General features: G+C 48.8%; 1 protein-coding gene across 2 annotated transcripts; it reads left to right on the top strand.

Moving 5' to 3' along the window:
- Positions 1–1,299: 1,299 nt before the first annotated feature.
- On the top strand, positions 1,300–16,353 carry MZT2B (mitotic spindle organizing protein 2B). Of its 2 annotated transcripts, none has more exons than XM_069960718.1 (4): positions 1,300–1,504; positions 3,152–3,300; positions 12,789–12,953; positions 15,309–16,353. In XM_069960718.1, exons 1-3 carry the CDS (start codon positions 1,341–1,343, stop codon positions 12,944–12,946), a joined length of 471 nt encoding a protein of 156 aa, XP_069816819.1. In that variant the 5' UTR covers positions 1,300–1,340; the 3' UTR covers positions 12,947–12,953; positions 15,309–16,353. The 2 variants fall into 2 exon arrangements, with proteins under 2 accessions (XP_069816819.1, XP_069816818.1); XM_069960717.1 differs by having other exon boundaries at positions 12,786–12,953.
- The last annotated feature ends 382 nt before the right edge of the window (positions 16,354–16,735 follow it).

Here is a 16,735-nt window from a genome sequence, read left to right as displayed (position 1 = left end):
TGATTGGCAAGATCGTCCACGCAGGTAAATGTCTGTGTGTGTAATAGCAGCGGGAACGCTTGGCTGTCTAATACGGCCCTAAGGATCTGTGTGAGTTACTGAAACGTCATATGAAATTTGGACAATTTTTTTAAATTTTTTTTTGCTGTCTGGATCGATGACCCCGGACGTATCCATACAGAAAGGGGTATGAGTACGAGGTTATAGACATCAGCCGGCCCATGTTCTGTGCTATCAGAAAATGACCTATTATATAGATCATGGGGGAGATTTATCAACATGATGTAAAGTGACGCTGGCTCAGTCGCCCCCGGCAACCAATCAGATTCCACCTTTCATCCCTCACAGACTCTTTAGAAAATGAGAGGTGGAATCTGATTGGTTGCTGGGGGCGACTGAGCCAGCGTCACTTTACACCATGTGTGATAAACCTCCCCCCATGTTTTAATGTTAAAGATACTTTTTAAAGATTTTTTTGAGATGTTTTTTTCTAATTTTCCTTTAAAATGCCTTTATTATAAAATAATCCTGATATCTTGCAGTTTTCATTCTCATCACTGGGTTTAAAACTAAGCGGAGATTTCCTGTTGTGTCTGTGATGATAAGTAGGGGACTGCTGGAAAGCGATCTTCACAGCATTACAGTAAAAGGGGATACTAGTAGACAAGACAATAGATGAGGCTCACAGCTCAGCCTCCCCTCCCCTACTCTCACAGGTCATAGAGCCTGCTTACTGATGTGTCCTACACAAAGGACAGGGTCTGGAGATGTGGATTGTGTCTATGTCCATGAGGCTTGCCATAAAGCATGTCACTAAATGCTGTTAAACAATTCAGCCAAGATGGCAGCCACCATAATAATTTACTAAACATAAAATAATTATAAGCTGACGATAAAAACAAATGAGGAAAAAAAGAACATGTCTCAGTATTCAGTTCTAATCAGCAAAATCAAATCCAAGCAATACATTCCCTTTAAGGTCTGTAAGGTAATATAGTAGAAGGCAGCAGAAATATGCAGAAAACCATTACCCATGTAGACAGGTATCCCATGTTATGTGCTATGTCATCAGCTGTGGCCCAGCCAAAATGCATCGGTATCGCACTAATGTGACCGCAGCCATAGCGGAGATATCTCCGGAACGTTTGTGCTTGGGCTTTGTTTCCCGGCGGATGATTTACGCATAGGCACCGCTTCTAGTTGTGTTTCCGCTGTGTTGCTAGGCAACCTGTAAGCGTAGTGTGACAGCGGCCTTGGGCGGGAAAGCGGGAGTGACGGCCGCTGTGGGACTGTCCTCTCTCCGGCTCCCCGGCATCTGTTGTCCTCCCGTGTGAGGAGCAATGGCCGCCCCTCCGCCGGCTCCCGGCCAGGACGCGGTGATGACGGTGACCGGCTCCGTGCAGAAGTACGTGACTAAGAAGAAGAAGGTGCTGACGGCAGAGGAGGCTGAGCTGCACGAGCTGGCGCAGGCGGCCGGCATCATCCTGGACCAGGAGGTGTTCAAGTAAGAGACCGGCGGAGCGAGTGTGCCCGGGGGGAGGGTTACAGCCGAGCGAGTGTGCCCGGGGGGAGGGTTACAGCCGAGCGAGTGTGCCCGGGGGGGGGGTTACAGCCGAGCGAGTGAGTGTGCCCGGGGGGGGGTTACAGCCGAGCGAGTGTGCCCGGGGGTGGGAGGGTTACAGCCGAGCGAGTGTGCCCGGGGCCTGAGGGTTACAGCCGAGCGAGTGTGCCCGGGGGGAGGGTTACAGCCGAGCGAGTGTGCCCGGGGGTGGGAGGGTTACAGCCGAGCGAGTGTGCCCGGGGGGAGGGTTACAGCCGAGCGAGTGTGCCCGGGGCCTAAGGGTTACAGCCGAGCGAGTGTGCCCGGGGCCTGAGGGTTACAGCCGAGTGAGTGTGCCCGGGGCCTGAGGCTGCCCAGTGAGTGTGCCCGGGGCCTGAGGCTGCCCAGTGAGTGTGCCCGGGGCCTGAGGCTGCCCAGTGAGTGTGCCCGGGGCCTGAGGCTGCCCAGTGAGTGTGCCCGGGGCCTGAGGCTGCCCAGTGAGTGTGCCCGGGGCCTGAGGCTGCCCAGTGAGTGTGCCCGGGGCCTGAGGCTGCCCAGTGAGTGTGCCCGGGGCCTGAGGCTGCCCAGTGAGTGTGCCCGGGGCCTGAGGCTGCCCAGTGAGTGTGCCCGGGGCCTGAGGCTGCCCAGTGAGTGTGCCCGGGGCCTGAGGCTGCCCAGTGAGTGTGCCCGGGGCCTGAGGCTGCCCAGTGAGTGTTCTCGGGGCCCTGTGGTGCCAGTCCTCGTGCCCGGTTCCTATATAATCTTGGACCCCACTTCTGAGATCTAGTATCTGAGGAAGTAATAGTGACCGTACACCTTACACTAATGTCACTTGACCTCACTACCTCCGGCATCCTAAGCCCACAGTATAGGATGATGCTGGAGAGAAGGGTCACGTGAGCTGAAGTTTGGCTGCCTGACCCCTTCGTTCTCGGATGAATAATCTGGCGCCAACAGGTTATTATAGGGAAGTCCTGTAAGACATTAAAAAAAAAAAAAGGGCAGAAGGTGTGTTAACATAATAAAGTATACTTACCCATCCCGGTAGTGCCGCTTCCTCGTCTTGCTGACAGCTGTCATTTTCGGCGGCATTTGGGTATGTAACGGCCCCGCTGATTGATTGTCTACTCAGCCCATGATGGGGACGTTGTCCCAGTTATCAGCCGGGTATGTGATGTCGCATATGCAGGAGGCCGGAGGCTGTCAGCAAGAACTGGGAGTGACACCAGGATAGGTAAGTATTGGAAGCCCATGGCTGGTTGTGTTGAGTCTTACAGAGAGAATGGTCGTGTTGCCCGTAGCAACCTGCATGCTCAGTGTACGAATATTCATCAGCACTGAAAGCTGAGCTCTGATTGGTTGTTGTGAACAGCAATGGACGTCCCTTCTGTAAGACTGGCGGATACATCTGTCTCCCATTTACACTCACGAGTAATTGTGCTCCGGCTGGAGTGGTGCTCACCTGCCTGGATCCCTCTGTGCCACACGAGGAAACCCGGTCAGCCATTAAGGTGATGGCCCCGCTCTGTTCTCTATTGTCTGATGTTCTGTTATTTTCTGCACAATGTCGGCTGCAGTTTCCGGTTTTCTGATCTTTCTTTGTGTTTACAGAATAATTGTGGATTTATTAAAGATGAACGTTGCTCCGCTGGCCGTCTTCCAGATGCTGAAGTCCATGTGTGCCGGCCACAGGCTTACAGATCCCGTCACTGCCGAGGCCAACCCCGCAGCCGCACTCGCCACACATCCAGAGGCAAGAGGTAGGAAACATGGCCGACTGAGAGATGACTGACCTAATATAATATCCACTAATCCATGTCATCAAACTTTCTCAGCTATAAGGAACTTAAGGGGCTTGTTCACCAAAAAATGTTTTCTTTGAAATCAACTGGTGTCCCAAGATTTGTAATTTACTTTGATTCAAAAATCTCAAGTATTTCCAGTACTTATCAGCTACTGTATGTCTTGCAGGAAGTGACACAGTGCTCTCTGCTGCCACCTCTGTCCATGTCAGGAACTGTCCAGAGCAGGAGAGGTTTTCTATGGGGATTTGCTGCTGCTCTGGACAGTTCCTGACATGGACAGAGGTGGCAGCAGAGAGCACTGTGTCAGACTGGAGAGAATACACCCCTTCCTGCAGCACATACAGCAGCTGATAGGTACTGGAGAGAATATTCCCCTTTCCTTGCCAAAGCTGTTGGCAGAATACAGGCGCTGGTTATGGCAGACTAGCTGTGATGTAGATGGGGGAGGTGATTGGTGCCTTACTGGAGAGGTAAAATAGTTTGACCTCCTTTATGATTTTATATATATATTTTTTTACACCTAAAATCTTATACTATATACTATAATATATACTATATATATACTATACTCTGAGGACTGCAGCGTACTTCAGTAGCAGTAAAGTGGATGGGATTTTAAAGCATTATTGTTACTTTCAGTGACTTTTGATTCATCAGATATGTCAAAAGTTACTGATCACATCAGATCTCCATCCTGAGACCCTCTGTAATCCTGAGATACAGCTGGTGGGAACATGCGCCCCACTTCCCAGCCGGCAGAGCATGCGACATGCGCTCCATAGACTTTAATGAAGCAAGGCTTGGAGAGACGCTCCCACTCACTCCCATCGGCTGTATCTCGGGATCGCAGAGAATCTCAGTGTGATCAGTAACTTCTGACCTCACATGGAGCAGCTGCACTTGCTCCTGATCTGAATTATATTACAAAACCTATTGGAACAGCCATTCATTTCACCCACAAGCCGAATATTCCTATCTTTTTGTGCGTTTTACATTTTTGGGGTTCAAGGGGTCTTTGCTCTTTCTAGAACTGTACAAGTTTTGTTCTGATTTGGCAGAGTTAGAGTTCCTGGCCTAATCGTATCTCTTTTGTTTGGTGCCTCGTGTTTATGTGTTTCCTTAGAATGTGACGGAGGTGACGTCCTCGCTCTTATCCTGTCTCTGAAATGCGTCTTGATGTTGTGATGTTTGTCTCTCCGTATTAGAGCTTCCATTTCCCACAGCCAAGAACGGTACCATCCCAGCTCCGCACTCCTTTTCCTCTTCTTATCTTCGAGCTCCAAGAATTAAAGGCGCTAAGATTGTGGTCTACAGTTCAGTCGATGCTTGTTCACCTCTTCCTCCAGGTCCCCCTGGTTCCTTCCAGCTTTCTTGCTGCCTGTTCTCACCGTTCGCAGGTTGCTTTTGTTAGTATATTCTACGTGGATGACTCAGGGGAACATTTATGCAAACTGGTGCCGCTAAGATTACCTCAGTAGACTTCTCCATTATGGTGAGAATCTGCACATGGGTTTTCATAAAGGTCCCCGGTAGTCTGCTCTCACACCAGGAACCAGGTATAGCGAGTTCTGTCCTAGTGCTGGAGGTAAATGGGGTTCCCAGGAGTTTTTGTTCGAGGGCCTGTACTCTGGATAAGCCCTCCCTATCTGGTGCAGGGGTCCAACACCCCTTCCCATTAGCTGTGTGCCAGAGCCATGGCGTCCTCCACATACACAATGAATTGAACCAGAAGCAGATGACTCCTTACACTTTGCTGGGTTACTGCAGTTCAGCCCGCTTTCAGTGAGAGCGGAGCTGCAGGAGCGCAGTATGGCGGCTACACACTGTATGGAGCTGCAGGACACAGTATGGCGACTACACACTGTATGGAGCTGCAGGAACGCAGTATGGTCTCTACACACTGTATGGAGCTGCAGGACACAGTATGGCCACTACACACTGTATGGAGCTGCAGGAACGCAGTATGGCAGCTACACACTGTATAGAGCTGCAGGAACGCAGTATGGTCTCTACACACTGTATGGAGCTGCAGGACACAGTATGGCCACTACACACTGTATGGAGCTGCAGGAACGCAGTATGGCGGCTACACACTGTATGGAGCTGCAGGAACTCAGTATGGCCACTACACACTGTATAGAGATGCAGGAGCGCAGTATGGCCGCTACACACTGTATGGAGCTGCAGGAACGCAGTATGGCCGCTACACACTGTATGGAGCTGCAGGAACGCAGTATGGCCGCTACACACTGTATGGAGCTGCAGGAACGCAGTATGGCGACTACACACTGTATGGAGCTGCAGGAGCGCAGTATGGCGGCTACACACTGTATGGAGCTGCAGGACACAGTATGGCGACTACACACTGTATGGAGCTGCAGGAACGCAGTATGGCCGCTACACACTGTATGGAGCTGCAGGAACGCAGTATGGCCGCTACACACTGTATGGAGCTGCAGGAACGCAGTATGGCGACTACACACTGTATGGAGCTGCAGGAGCGCAGTATGGCCGCTACACACTGTATGGAGCTGCAGGAACGCAGTATGGCGGCTACACACTATATGGAGCTGCAGGAATTCAGTATGGTCTCTACAGACTGTATGGAGCTGCAGGAACGCAGTATGGCGGCTACACACTATATGGAGCTGCAGGAATTCAGTATGGCGGCTACACACTATATGGAGCTGCAGGACACAGTATGGCCACTACACACTGTATAGAGCTGCAGAAACGCAGTATGGCCGCTACACACTGTATGAAGCTGCAGGAATGCAATATGGCCGCTACACACTATATGGAGCTGCAGGAACGCAGTATGGCCTCTACACACTGTATAGAGCTGCAGGACACAGTATGGCCGCTACACACTGTATGGAGCTGCAGGACACAGTATGGCCGCTACACACTGTATGGAGATGCAGGACACAGTATGGCCGCTACACACTGTATGGAGCTGCAGGACACAGTATGGCGGCTACACACTGTATGAAGCTGCAGGACACAGTATGGCCGCTACACACTGTATGGAGCTGCAGGACACAGTATGGCCGCTACACACTGTATGGAGATGCAGGACACTGGTCTCTACACACTGTATAGAGCTGCAGGACACAGTATGGCGGCTACACACTGTATAGAGCTGCAGGACACAGTATGGCCGCTACACACTGTATGGAGCTGCAGGAACGCAGTATGGCCACTACACACTGTATGGAGCTGCAGGAACGCAGTATGGCCACTACACACTGTATGGAGCTGCAGGAACGCAGTATGGCCACTACACACTGTATGGAGCTGCAGGAACGCAGTATGGCCGCTACACACTGTATGGAGCTGCAGGAACGCAGTATGGCGGCTACACACTGTATGGAGCTGCAGGACACAGTATGGTCTCTACACACTGAATGGAGCTGCAGGAACGCAGTATGGCGGCTACACACTGTATGGAGCTGCAGGACACAGTATGGTCTCTACACACTGTATGGAGCTGCAGGAACGCAGTATGGCCACTACACACTGTATGGAGCTGCAGGAACGCAGTATGGCCACTACACACTGTATGGAGCTGCAGGAACGCAGTATGGCTGCTACACACTGTATGGAGCTGCAGGAGTGCAGTATGATCTCTACACACTGTATGGAGCTGCAGGACACAGTATGGTCACTACACACTGTATGGAGCTGCAGGAACGCAGTATGGCCACTACACACTGTATGGAGCTGCAGGAACGCAGTATGGTCTCTACACACTGTATGGAGCTGCAGGACACAGTATGGCCACTACACACTGTATGGAGCTGCAGGAACGCAGTATGGCGGCTACACACTGTATAGAGCTGCAGGAGCGCAGTATGGCCGCTACACACTGTATGGAGCTGCAGGAACGCAGTATGGCCACTACACACTGTATGGAGCTGCAGGAACGCAGTATGGCGGCTACACACTGTATGGAGCTGCAGGAACGCAGTATGGCGGCTACACACTGTATGGAGCTGCAGGAACGCAGTATGGCCTCTACACACTGTATGGAGCTGCAGGAGCGCAGTATGGCCACTACACACTGTATGGAGCTGCAGGAACGCAGTATGGTCTCTACAGACTGTATGGAGCTGCAGGAACGCAGTATGGTCTCTACAGACTGTATGGAGCTGCAGGAACGCAGTATGGTCTCTACACACTGTATGGAGCTGCAGGAACGCAGTATGGCGGCTACACACTGTATGGAGCTGCAGGACACAGTATGGTCTCTACACACTGTATGGAGCTGCAGGAACGCAGTATGGCCGCTACACACTGTATGAAGCTGCAGGAACGCAGTATGGCGGCTACACACTGAATGGAGCTGCAGGAACGCAGTATGGCGGCTACACACTGTATGGAGCTGCAGGACACAGTATGGTCTCTACACACTGTATGGAGCTGCAGGAACGCAGTATGGCCACTACACACTGTATGGAGCTGCAGGAACGCAGTATGGTCTCTACACACTGTATGGAGCTGCAGGAACGCAGTATGGCCACTACACACTGTATGGAGCTGCAGGAACGCAGTATGGCCACTACACACTGTATGGAGCTGCAGGAACGCAGTATGGCCACTACACACTGTATGGAGCTGCAGGAACGCAGTATGGCCACTACACACTGTATGGAGCTGCAGGAACGCAGTATGGCCACTACACACTGTATGGAGCTGCAGGAACGCAGTATGGCTGCTACACACTGTATGGAGCTGCAGGAACGCAGTATGGCGGCTACACACTGTATGGAGCTGCAGGAACGCAGTATGGCCGCTACACACTGTATGGAGCTGCAGGAACGCAGTATGGCTGCTACACACTGTATGGAGCTGCAGGAGTGCAGTATGGCGGCTACACACTGTATGGAGCTGCAGGAGTGCAGTATGATCTCTACACACTGTATGGAGCTGCAGGACACAGTATGGTCACTACACACTGTATAGAGATGCAGGAGCGCAGTATGGCGACTACACGCTGTATGGAGCTGCAGGAGTGCAGTATGATCTCTACACACTGTATGGAGCTGCAGGACACAGTATGGTCACTACACACTGTATGGAGCTGCAGGAACGCAGTATGGCTGCTACACACTGTATGGAGCTGCAGGAGTGCAGTATGATCTCTACACACTGTATGGAGCTGCAGGACACAGTATGGTCACTACACACTGTATAGAGATGCAGGAGCGCAGTATGGCGACTACACGCTGTATGGAGCTGCAGGAGTGCAGTATGATCTCTACACACTGTATGGAGCTGCAGGACACAGTATGGTCACTACACACTGTATAGAGATGCAGGAGCGCAGTATGGCGACTACACGCTGTATGGAGCTGCAGGAGTGCAGTATGATCTCTACACACTGTATGGAGCTGCAGGACACAGTATGGCGGCTACACACTGTATGGAGCTGCAGGAACGCAGTATGGCTGCTACACACTGTATGGAGCTGCAGGAGTGCAGTATGATCTCTACGCACTGTATGGAGCTGCAGGACACAGTATAGAGCTGTCTGACACTGGCTCCAGAAAACAGCTGATTGGCAGGAGTTGTGGATAAAAAATTTCAGAAAATCTCCTTAAAATGTCTTTCTTCGTGTTAACGGGGTATTCTCATCTCTACTAATATAGTTATACACCAGCCAGACCACTGCTTTTAGAGTAGAGTGCTGGTCAACAATGGAAGGGAAAGATTGGGCATATCAGGTGGAGGAGGAAAGTTTGCTAAATGAATAAAAAAACATTTAGCCCTATAGGTTAAGCTATGTTAGTTAAGATGGGAATATCCCTTTAAGTAAGCTGACTCCTTCAATTTACAAGAAACACTTTGCCAGCATTTGCAATCTTATGGTTCCTAGTGTGAGCTGAAAGCTGCAAGTAGGGCTTAAAGGGATACTCCGACAAATTTTTTTTTTTTTTTTTTTTTTTTAAATCAACTGGTTTCAGAAAGTTTTATAGATTTGTAATTTTCTATTTAACAATCTCCATGTCAGGAACTGTCCAGAGCAGGAGAGGTATTCTATGGGGATTTGCTGCTGCTCTGGACAGTTCCTGACATGGACAGAGGTGGCAGCAGAGAGCACTGTGTCAGACTGGAGAGAATACACCACTTCCTGCAGGACATACAGCAGCTGATAAGTACTGGAAGACTGGAGATTGTTAAATGGAAGCAAATTACAAAATCTCTATAACTTTCTGAAACCAGTTGATTTGAAAGAAAAATATTTTTGTTGGAGTACCCCTTTAAACAGTAGCCGCTGCCCGTGTTTTGGTATGTACATTCATGTGATGGCAGCGTCCGTGCTCGGGGTTTACTCCCCATTATCTTACTGAACAAATGCTCCTATTTCTACCCATAATTCTTGTCGGGTGAACGGACTGCATCACAGTTTGTAGTAAAGAGGGCTCAGTTATTTATCACGCTTTCTACAGATCGGACTCACACAACCTGCGGAAAGTTATAGAGATGAGTCCGGATTCCTCTCAGTAGCGCAGTGTTTGTGTGTGTGCGTATATATGTGTGTGTGCGTATATATGTGTGTGTGCGTATATATGTGTGTGTGCGTATATATGTGTGTGTGCGTATATGTGTGTGTGTGTATATGTGTGTGTGTGCGTATATGTGTGTGTGTGTGCGTATATGTGTGTGTGTGCGTATATGTGTGTGTGTGCGTATATGTGTGTGTGTGCGTATATGTGTGTGTGTGCGTATATATGTGTATGTGTGTGTGTGCGTGTGTGTGTGTGTGTGTGCGTGTATGTGTGTGTGTGTGCGTATATGTGTGTGTGTGCGTATATGTGTGTGTGTGCGTATATGTGTGTGTGCGCGTATATGTGTGTGTGTGCGTATATGTGTGTGTGTGCGTATATGTGTGTGTGTGCGGGGGGGGGGGGGGGGGGGGGAGGGGGTGACATTTTCCTGATGTCTGACCTGTATAGGAATCCCTGTTCTGTACAGCAGGGTCACTGTGTGCTGCTCTTACTGTTACAGCCTGTAGGGTTTCTTCTGATTGGTCTCTATAGACCATTGTAGTTTATAGGGAGAGACGCTCACTACCAGGGGGTCCTGCTGCTGGGGGCTTCAGCAGTCACTGTAGCCTGAAGGGGAAACTAGCGGCACTTACATGGTGTCCACTGATGTTAGCGGCCTCTTGGTGTAATGTGTGAGATGTGTTACGGGCAGCCCCACATTTTCCCTGGGGACATGTATTACGACTGGTCTTAAATGAGGCCCCAGCCAGCAGGCCCTGCACCCGGCTCAGTCATGACAAATGCGTTGCCGCAAGCCCCCACCCCAACCCCGCCCACCCATTAGACAAGCAGGGCATACGGCAGGTGTACACCAGGGAGAGGGGGCACAATGATGATAAATGTCCCCCAAAGTGTCTGCTGTACCTAACAGGCCCACCCCCCTACCACCACCATATACTAACATACGTGTAATGATGATAACTATCGGCTCGGTCCCATGGAAACTCTTCTTGGCCATTACTAATATAGGAAACTCATCCATGTAAGTAGTGAGACTGTGGCAGTGATCAGCGATCAGTCTCCTGTAATGTGCAGAATACCTCACGCCCCGGGCCGTTGTCACAGACCTGTGAGGAGCTTTATAGATGGCCGCTTCCTGCTCAGAGACGCATCCTGGAGCTATTAGTGGATTGTTTTTATTGTCTCTTTGTTCTTAAAGGGGAACTTCTTATAAGTATAAATTAAAGCCGTCCCCCTGTAAGGATAGTTTCACAGTTTTTCTGCATCAGTTCTAACATTAAGAAAGACGCGGTCAACCAAGTTTTTGTACACTAGAAATTATTTTTTTTTTTTTAATTCATTTAAAGTCAATGGAAAACGGATCCTGATGGATGACATGAAGCTGTATCTGTTTTTACCATTCATGTTAAATTGACAGCAAAAACGCAGCGTGAACCTAGCCTAAGCTAGAATATATGCAGACGTGTATACGGACACTGGACATCCTCTAAATGCATTATAATCAGTCGCTGAGGTCCTATTGTGTGGTGTATGTATATGGGAATATCCATGCCGACCAGAATGGTGGCCACCGTCCTAGCTGCAGGATGTGGGGGGATTTAACCTCAAGGGTTTTCAGACTGAGCACTGGATACAGCTGATATCTATAGGAAATACAGATTACTGCAAGCAACTGGGTTATGCTGCTATGTGCAGTAGAAGAAACCTCTATCAAGTCCATAGTGTAATGTCTGTACACACCATCCAATATACTTACTCTTAGCAGCTTCTTCCTGTAATTCATTGTCAGGTTATTGCTTGCATTCATTTGCTATATGCTTTCTTAGCAGTAATGCTGTGTTGCTGCCGCTGCTTGGGGCTGGGGCTGCCGCTGCTTGGGGCCGATGCTGGCGCTGCTTGGGCCCGGGGCGCCGGTGCTGCCGCTGCTTGGGCAGCGGTGCTGCTTGGTCCTTGGGCAGCGGTGCTGCCAGTGCTTGCTGGGTGGCCGGTCCTTGTAGGTGACTGAGTTGTTAATGTTCCTGTACACCTCCCCATATGCTTCCAGTGCTCCAGTCTGCAGCTCCACAGCGAGGAAGACATCTCCTAGTATAATGTATGGAATCCTCATAACCGAATGTGCCACAGTTATAAGAAATTATAAGAACCTACATTTCTGATTTCAGATCTCTAAATAGAGAAATAATTAGAAATAGGAATTGTATCCGAGATCAGGTGAAGAAACCCAGAATGCACTTACCTCCCCGCCTCCCGCGCTGACGCCCGTATTCTGCTGCTTTACTTCCTGGTGGTGAAAAGTGACAGGTCTGCTACATGGCTGAGCGAGTCTGCCACCTCACGTCCCTTCTCACCACCAGGAAGCAGCCGGGGACCAGAGCAGCCAAATGTGTGTGTCAGCACGGGAGCCGGGGAGGTAAGTAGATGGTTTTTACCCCCACCCCCTCCCCGGGCATATAGAAAAAAAGTGTCCTGCCCAGAGTTCTCCTAAATGCCAACCCTCTTCCTATTCATTTCAATGGGAGCTGCAGTAACTGATCTTGGCCACTAGTCTGATGTAGATAATACAATGTTTTTCCTTTACGTTACCGTGCGATTAGCTTTTCCCCACATCGAATATCTTGGCGCCCTTCTTTCACTTTTTATATGGGATATAAAGTCTGTGAAATTATTCTGACAATTCCTGAATTTCCACATTATTCAATAACTAAGATACAACCCATAAGGCGTCTGTGTGTAGTTATCGCTGCCGGACGCTGATCCCGACTCCCGCCAGGCCTTGGGGAGTTTTCTTGCACATGGAGCAGATTGTTTTGTCCATGGAAGCTGAGATGGCGGGCGACTCTCTTTCTGCCTTAAAGGAACAGTAACAATTCTGAATAAGTAAATTTACAGAGACTTTTATTATTAATGCCCCTTTTTGTTTTTCTTTTGCAGGAAGAAATAAATTAAACCCTCCAACAACTACAAGTCAGGGCCCAGCTGAAAGGAGCAGCCGCGAAGGGTCGGGTCAGCGGGTGCCGCGCCAGTCTAGTGCCAGCCGGATGCAGAAGAGCAGCAGCTCGGGGAAAAGCAGCGGAGGAAGCAGCACATAGTGGATGGGTGTGTGTGATTCTGGGGGGGGGGGGGGGGGCCGCTCCCAATGCACATGTGCCTGAAAGCGTTACTTGCATTTACAGCAGCCTGATAAGTAGGAGATGTCCTATATAACAATCCTTCCCTATAATATGAGGTATTTTTATAGTCTGGCTAAATTACAGACCACTAGCAGATGCTACTTCTTTAGAGAAAATGCTTCGGTTGCTTAATGGGGTATTCCACCCAGACATAACTTCTGATATGTTGCTGCCCATGGTGAGACTAACAATTCCTTCTATACTTATTATCTATTCAGTCTCCTTCCCCCAGTTCTCAGCTGCTGCTTTCTGCTGAAGACACAAAAAACTGTGTGTGAGCTTTTCTCTCTTCCCCCCTCGCTTCTTAGACAGCTGATGTAAACAAGTCTCTGGCAAGCTGTATCTGCAACATTGTAGCTTCTTTGTAATGCTGGGAGGTTAATCACACTAAGTTCATTACCAATTTGACCTCAGAATAACCCTCCCAGCATTATAAAGAAGCTACAATGCTGCAGATAAAGCCTGCCAGTGACTTATAAACAAAGGGGTGAGGAGGGGAAGACAGAGAGAAAAGCTCACACACAGATTTTTGTGTCTACAGCAGAAAGCAGCAGCTGAGAACTGGGGGAAGGAGACAGAATAGATAATAACACGTATAGAAGGAATTCTTAGTCTCATCATGGGCAGCAACATATCATGTTTGAATGGAATACCCCTTTAAGTTTAGTCAATGACAAGTGTTACTGATATGTGCTTTACCTCGGATTTTCCCAAATGTCTTGTGTACGGTCTCTGTGCAGTCCTGTTGTGTTATAGGGGTTGTTCTAGCCCTTTCTATCTGCTTATGTTAGAGCTGATCACCGCTAGTCCAGCTTTAACCCCCTGACAGCCATGTCCTACTTAGTTCTCCTTGTGAGCGCTCCTAACCTTCTCAATGGTGGCTGCTTATAATAGCTCCTGTATCGGGCTGTGAAGTCTGTAAGCCGAACTATCGTCCGACCTTTATAAATGGTCACAAATGGTCAAAAAATCACATCAAATAAATGATATAGAATACAGATTAGTATACAGACTCCACAGTCCTGGTGCTCACAGACATATAGTTCTATGGAGGTTATGAGCTGTACGCATCCGTGGTGTGGGGCCCTTCACCTCTATGGGGGAGATTCATCAAACTTTGTGTGGAGGAAAAATGGAGACATTGCCTTCAGAAACCCATAAGATTAAAAAAAGAAAGCTTGAATCTGATTGGCTGCTGTGGGCAGGCGCTCCAGGGGTCGTCAGCACAAGGTTTGGTGTATGCCTTCCAGTGACATATAAAGGGATATATGAAGGCTTTTGTCTGACCGATACAAATCCCACAGAGAAAGCGTTTTGCACCTTCCGATACGCTGTGTGCGCCGCTTTCCCTTTACCTTCACTCTGTTACCAATCTTACCCCAGACCCCTTGTTTGCACTGGGGGAAATAGATGAATCAGTGACACACAAGGCTGGGTTCATACTACGGTTTTTGTTTTTTTTTTCATCCATTTTTGCAAAAACAGTGTGAACCCACCCTAATTAGCTTTTTTGCCCCCTTTATTGCATACACAATAAATAAGAGAAAGCAGGGTGTTCATGGTAACGGATATCAGTATTTTATTACTGTAGTGTTCCCTGAAGTATAAATATATATATCCACCTGCTGTATTCCCGCGGACCTTGCTGCATTATCACCAATTATAATAATCTGCAGGTGTCAAACCCCGGCCCTCCAGCTGTTACAAAACTACAATCCCCATCATACCTGGACAGCCAGTGATAAAGCTAGAAGGCTCTAGGCATGATGGGAATTGTAGTTTTGCCTGAGTTTGACATCGATGATCTAAAATATATTGCAGGCCTGCATTACAGAGGGTGAAGGTATAATATGATTAGTATAGAGGTACTACGGTGTGACGGCCATGCTGCTATTATAAGCTGGGTCCATAGACTAGTATATACTGCGCCTTCTCTTGTGCAGATTGATGTGGAGTCTATGAGGATCTGATGTCTGCAGTGTAGTAGTAGCATTTAGCCAAAGCCTTATGAGTGACCCTCAGTAGTTACGTTGTGCAGTGATAAAGCCTTATTGTAATGGTGTAGACTATTAGACGTATATGTGTCCTGGACAAGAGATGGATTTATTAATAGTAAAATGCTCTGGTGGTTATACAGTGTATTATTGCTGCCGCTACTTGGGGATCGGTGTGAGTTATATTACAGAATATCGGACTATGATACCAGAATTTCATGTAGGCAAGAATATTTTCAGAATCTTAAGAGTTTGTCCCATTTCCCCAATGTATTCCCTATCCACAGGCTACAACCAGCTGATCCATGTGGCTCTGATCGTCGTCACCCCACAATCACCAGAACAGAGAACAAGTAGAAGACTGGCAGTGCAGCTTAAAGGGATGTGGATATTGGGAATAACCCTTTAACAGAATTCTGGTACTTAAAATGTGACATATATGTATAGTTATAATAATAATAATAATAATTTCTTTATAAAGTGGCGGCTTAGTCTACTGCACTGCACTGTCAAAGCGCTCCCCATTAGGGCTCGCAATCTAAATTCCTCTTGTAGGGGAACAGTGCTAACCACTGAGCCGACCGTGTAGCTACAGTGCTAACCACTGAGCCGACCATGTAGCTACAGTGCAAACCACTGAGCCGACCGTGTGGCTACAGTGCAAACCACTGAGCCGACCGTGTAGCTACAGTGCTAACCACTGAGCCGACCGTGTGGCTACAGTGCTAACCACTGAGCCGACCGTGTAGCTACAGTGCAAACCACTGAGCCGACCGTGTGGCTACAGTGCTAACCACTGAGCCGACCGTGTAGCTACAGTGCTAACCACTGAGCCAACCGTGTAGCTACAGTGCTAACCACTGAGCCGACCGTGTAGCTACAGTGCTAACCACTGAGCCGACCGTGTGGCTACAGTGCTAACCACTGAGCCGACCGTGTGGCTACAGTGCTAACCACTGAGCCGACCGTGTAGCTACAGTGCTAACCACTGAGCCGCCGTGCGGCTCGTCTCTGGTTCTCTTGCCCCTCACATTAGTCTTGGTGGTTGTGTCTCCTCCATAGACTGTGATGCACATCAGCAGAGTGTTCATATCCAGAGCACAGAGTCACCGACTAAATGTCAGTCTATAGAACAAACCTGGAGCTTATAGAGCAGGGACGGGGAACCTCGGCCCTCTGGCTGCTGCAACTACAACTCCCATCATGCCTGGACAGCAGAGTTTTACCTGGTGAGCTGAAGGTTTCCCGTCCCGGTTAGAGACCTTGTGGATTTGCTTTATGTGCAGAGCTCTTTATTTCATGTATAAGTAAATATATATATTACATTAATAAGGTTTGAATGTGTTTGTTATACATGGTAGATACATACAATGCTTTATACTATGAGAAGAGGATTTATTTTCATGATCTTTTCACCTTACCTTTTTAGTCATCTGGGAGTGCAGCTCTTGATATGAGCGATGTGCTCAGGGTTCTTGGTTTTTCTCCGTCACATCACAGTTCAGGGTCCGGCTATTAAAGCGACTCTGTACCCACAATCTGGTTGGTTTTTTTAGCACAATAACTGCATCACCTGCTGAACGGCCCCCAGGACAGATCTTGGATTACAAGCAGCTATCCGAAAGTACAAGCGGTTTGGGGGGTCAGATTGTGGGTACAGAGTCACTTTAAATACAAAACCAGGAGCCTATCAGAAATAAAGAAAGGTCTGAGG

Source organism: Dendropsophus ebraccatus, chromosome 3 (assembly GCF_027789765.1).
Source record: "Dendropsophus ebraccatus isolate aDenEbr1 chromosome 3, aDenEbr1.pat, whole genome shotgun sequence".
In the NCBI taxonomy this organism is placed as follows: Eukaryota; Metazoa; Chordata; class Amphibia; order Anura; family Hylidae; genus Dendropsophus; species Dendropsophus ebraccatus.
Note: the sequence above shows the minus strand (reverse complement) of the source record. Positions and strands in the feature narration are given on the sequence as shown.

What these genes read in the sequence shown, in the direction of transcription:
- MZT2B (XM_069960717.1), top strand. Translation starts at nt 1,341, where the DNA reads ATGGCCGCCCCTCCGCCGGCTCCCGGCCAGGACGCGGTGATGACGGTG. An exon ending in CTGGACCAGGAGGTGTTCAA is followed by an intron (nt 1,505 to 3,151) that starts GTAAGAGACCGG and finishes TTGTGTTTACAG; the next exon opens with AATAATTGTGGATTTATTAA. An exon ending in CACACATCCAGAGGCAAGAG is followed by an intron (nt 3,301 to 12,785) that starts GTAGGAAACATG and finishes GTTTTTCTTTTG; the next exon opens with CAGGAAGAAATAAATTAAAC.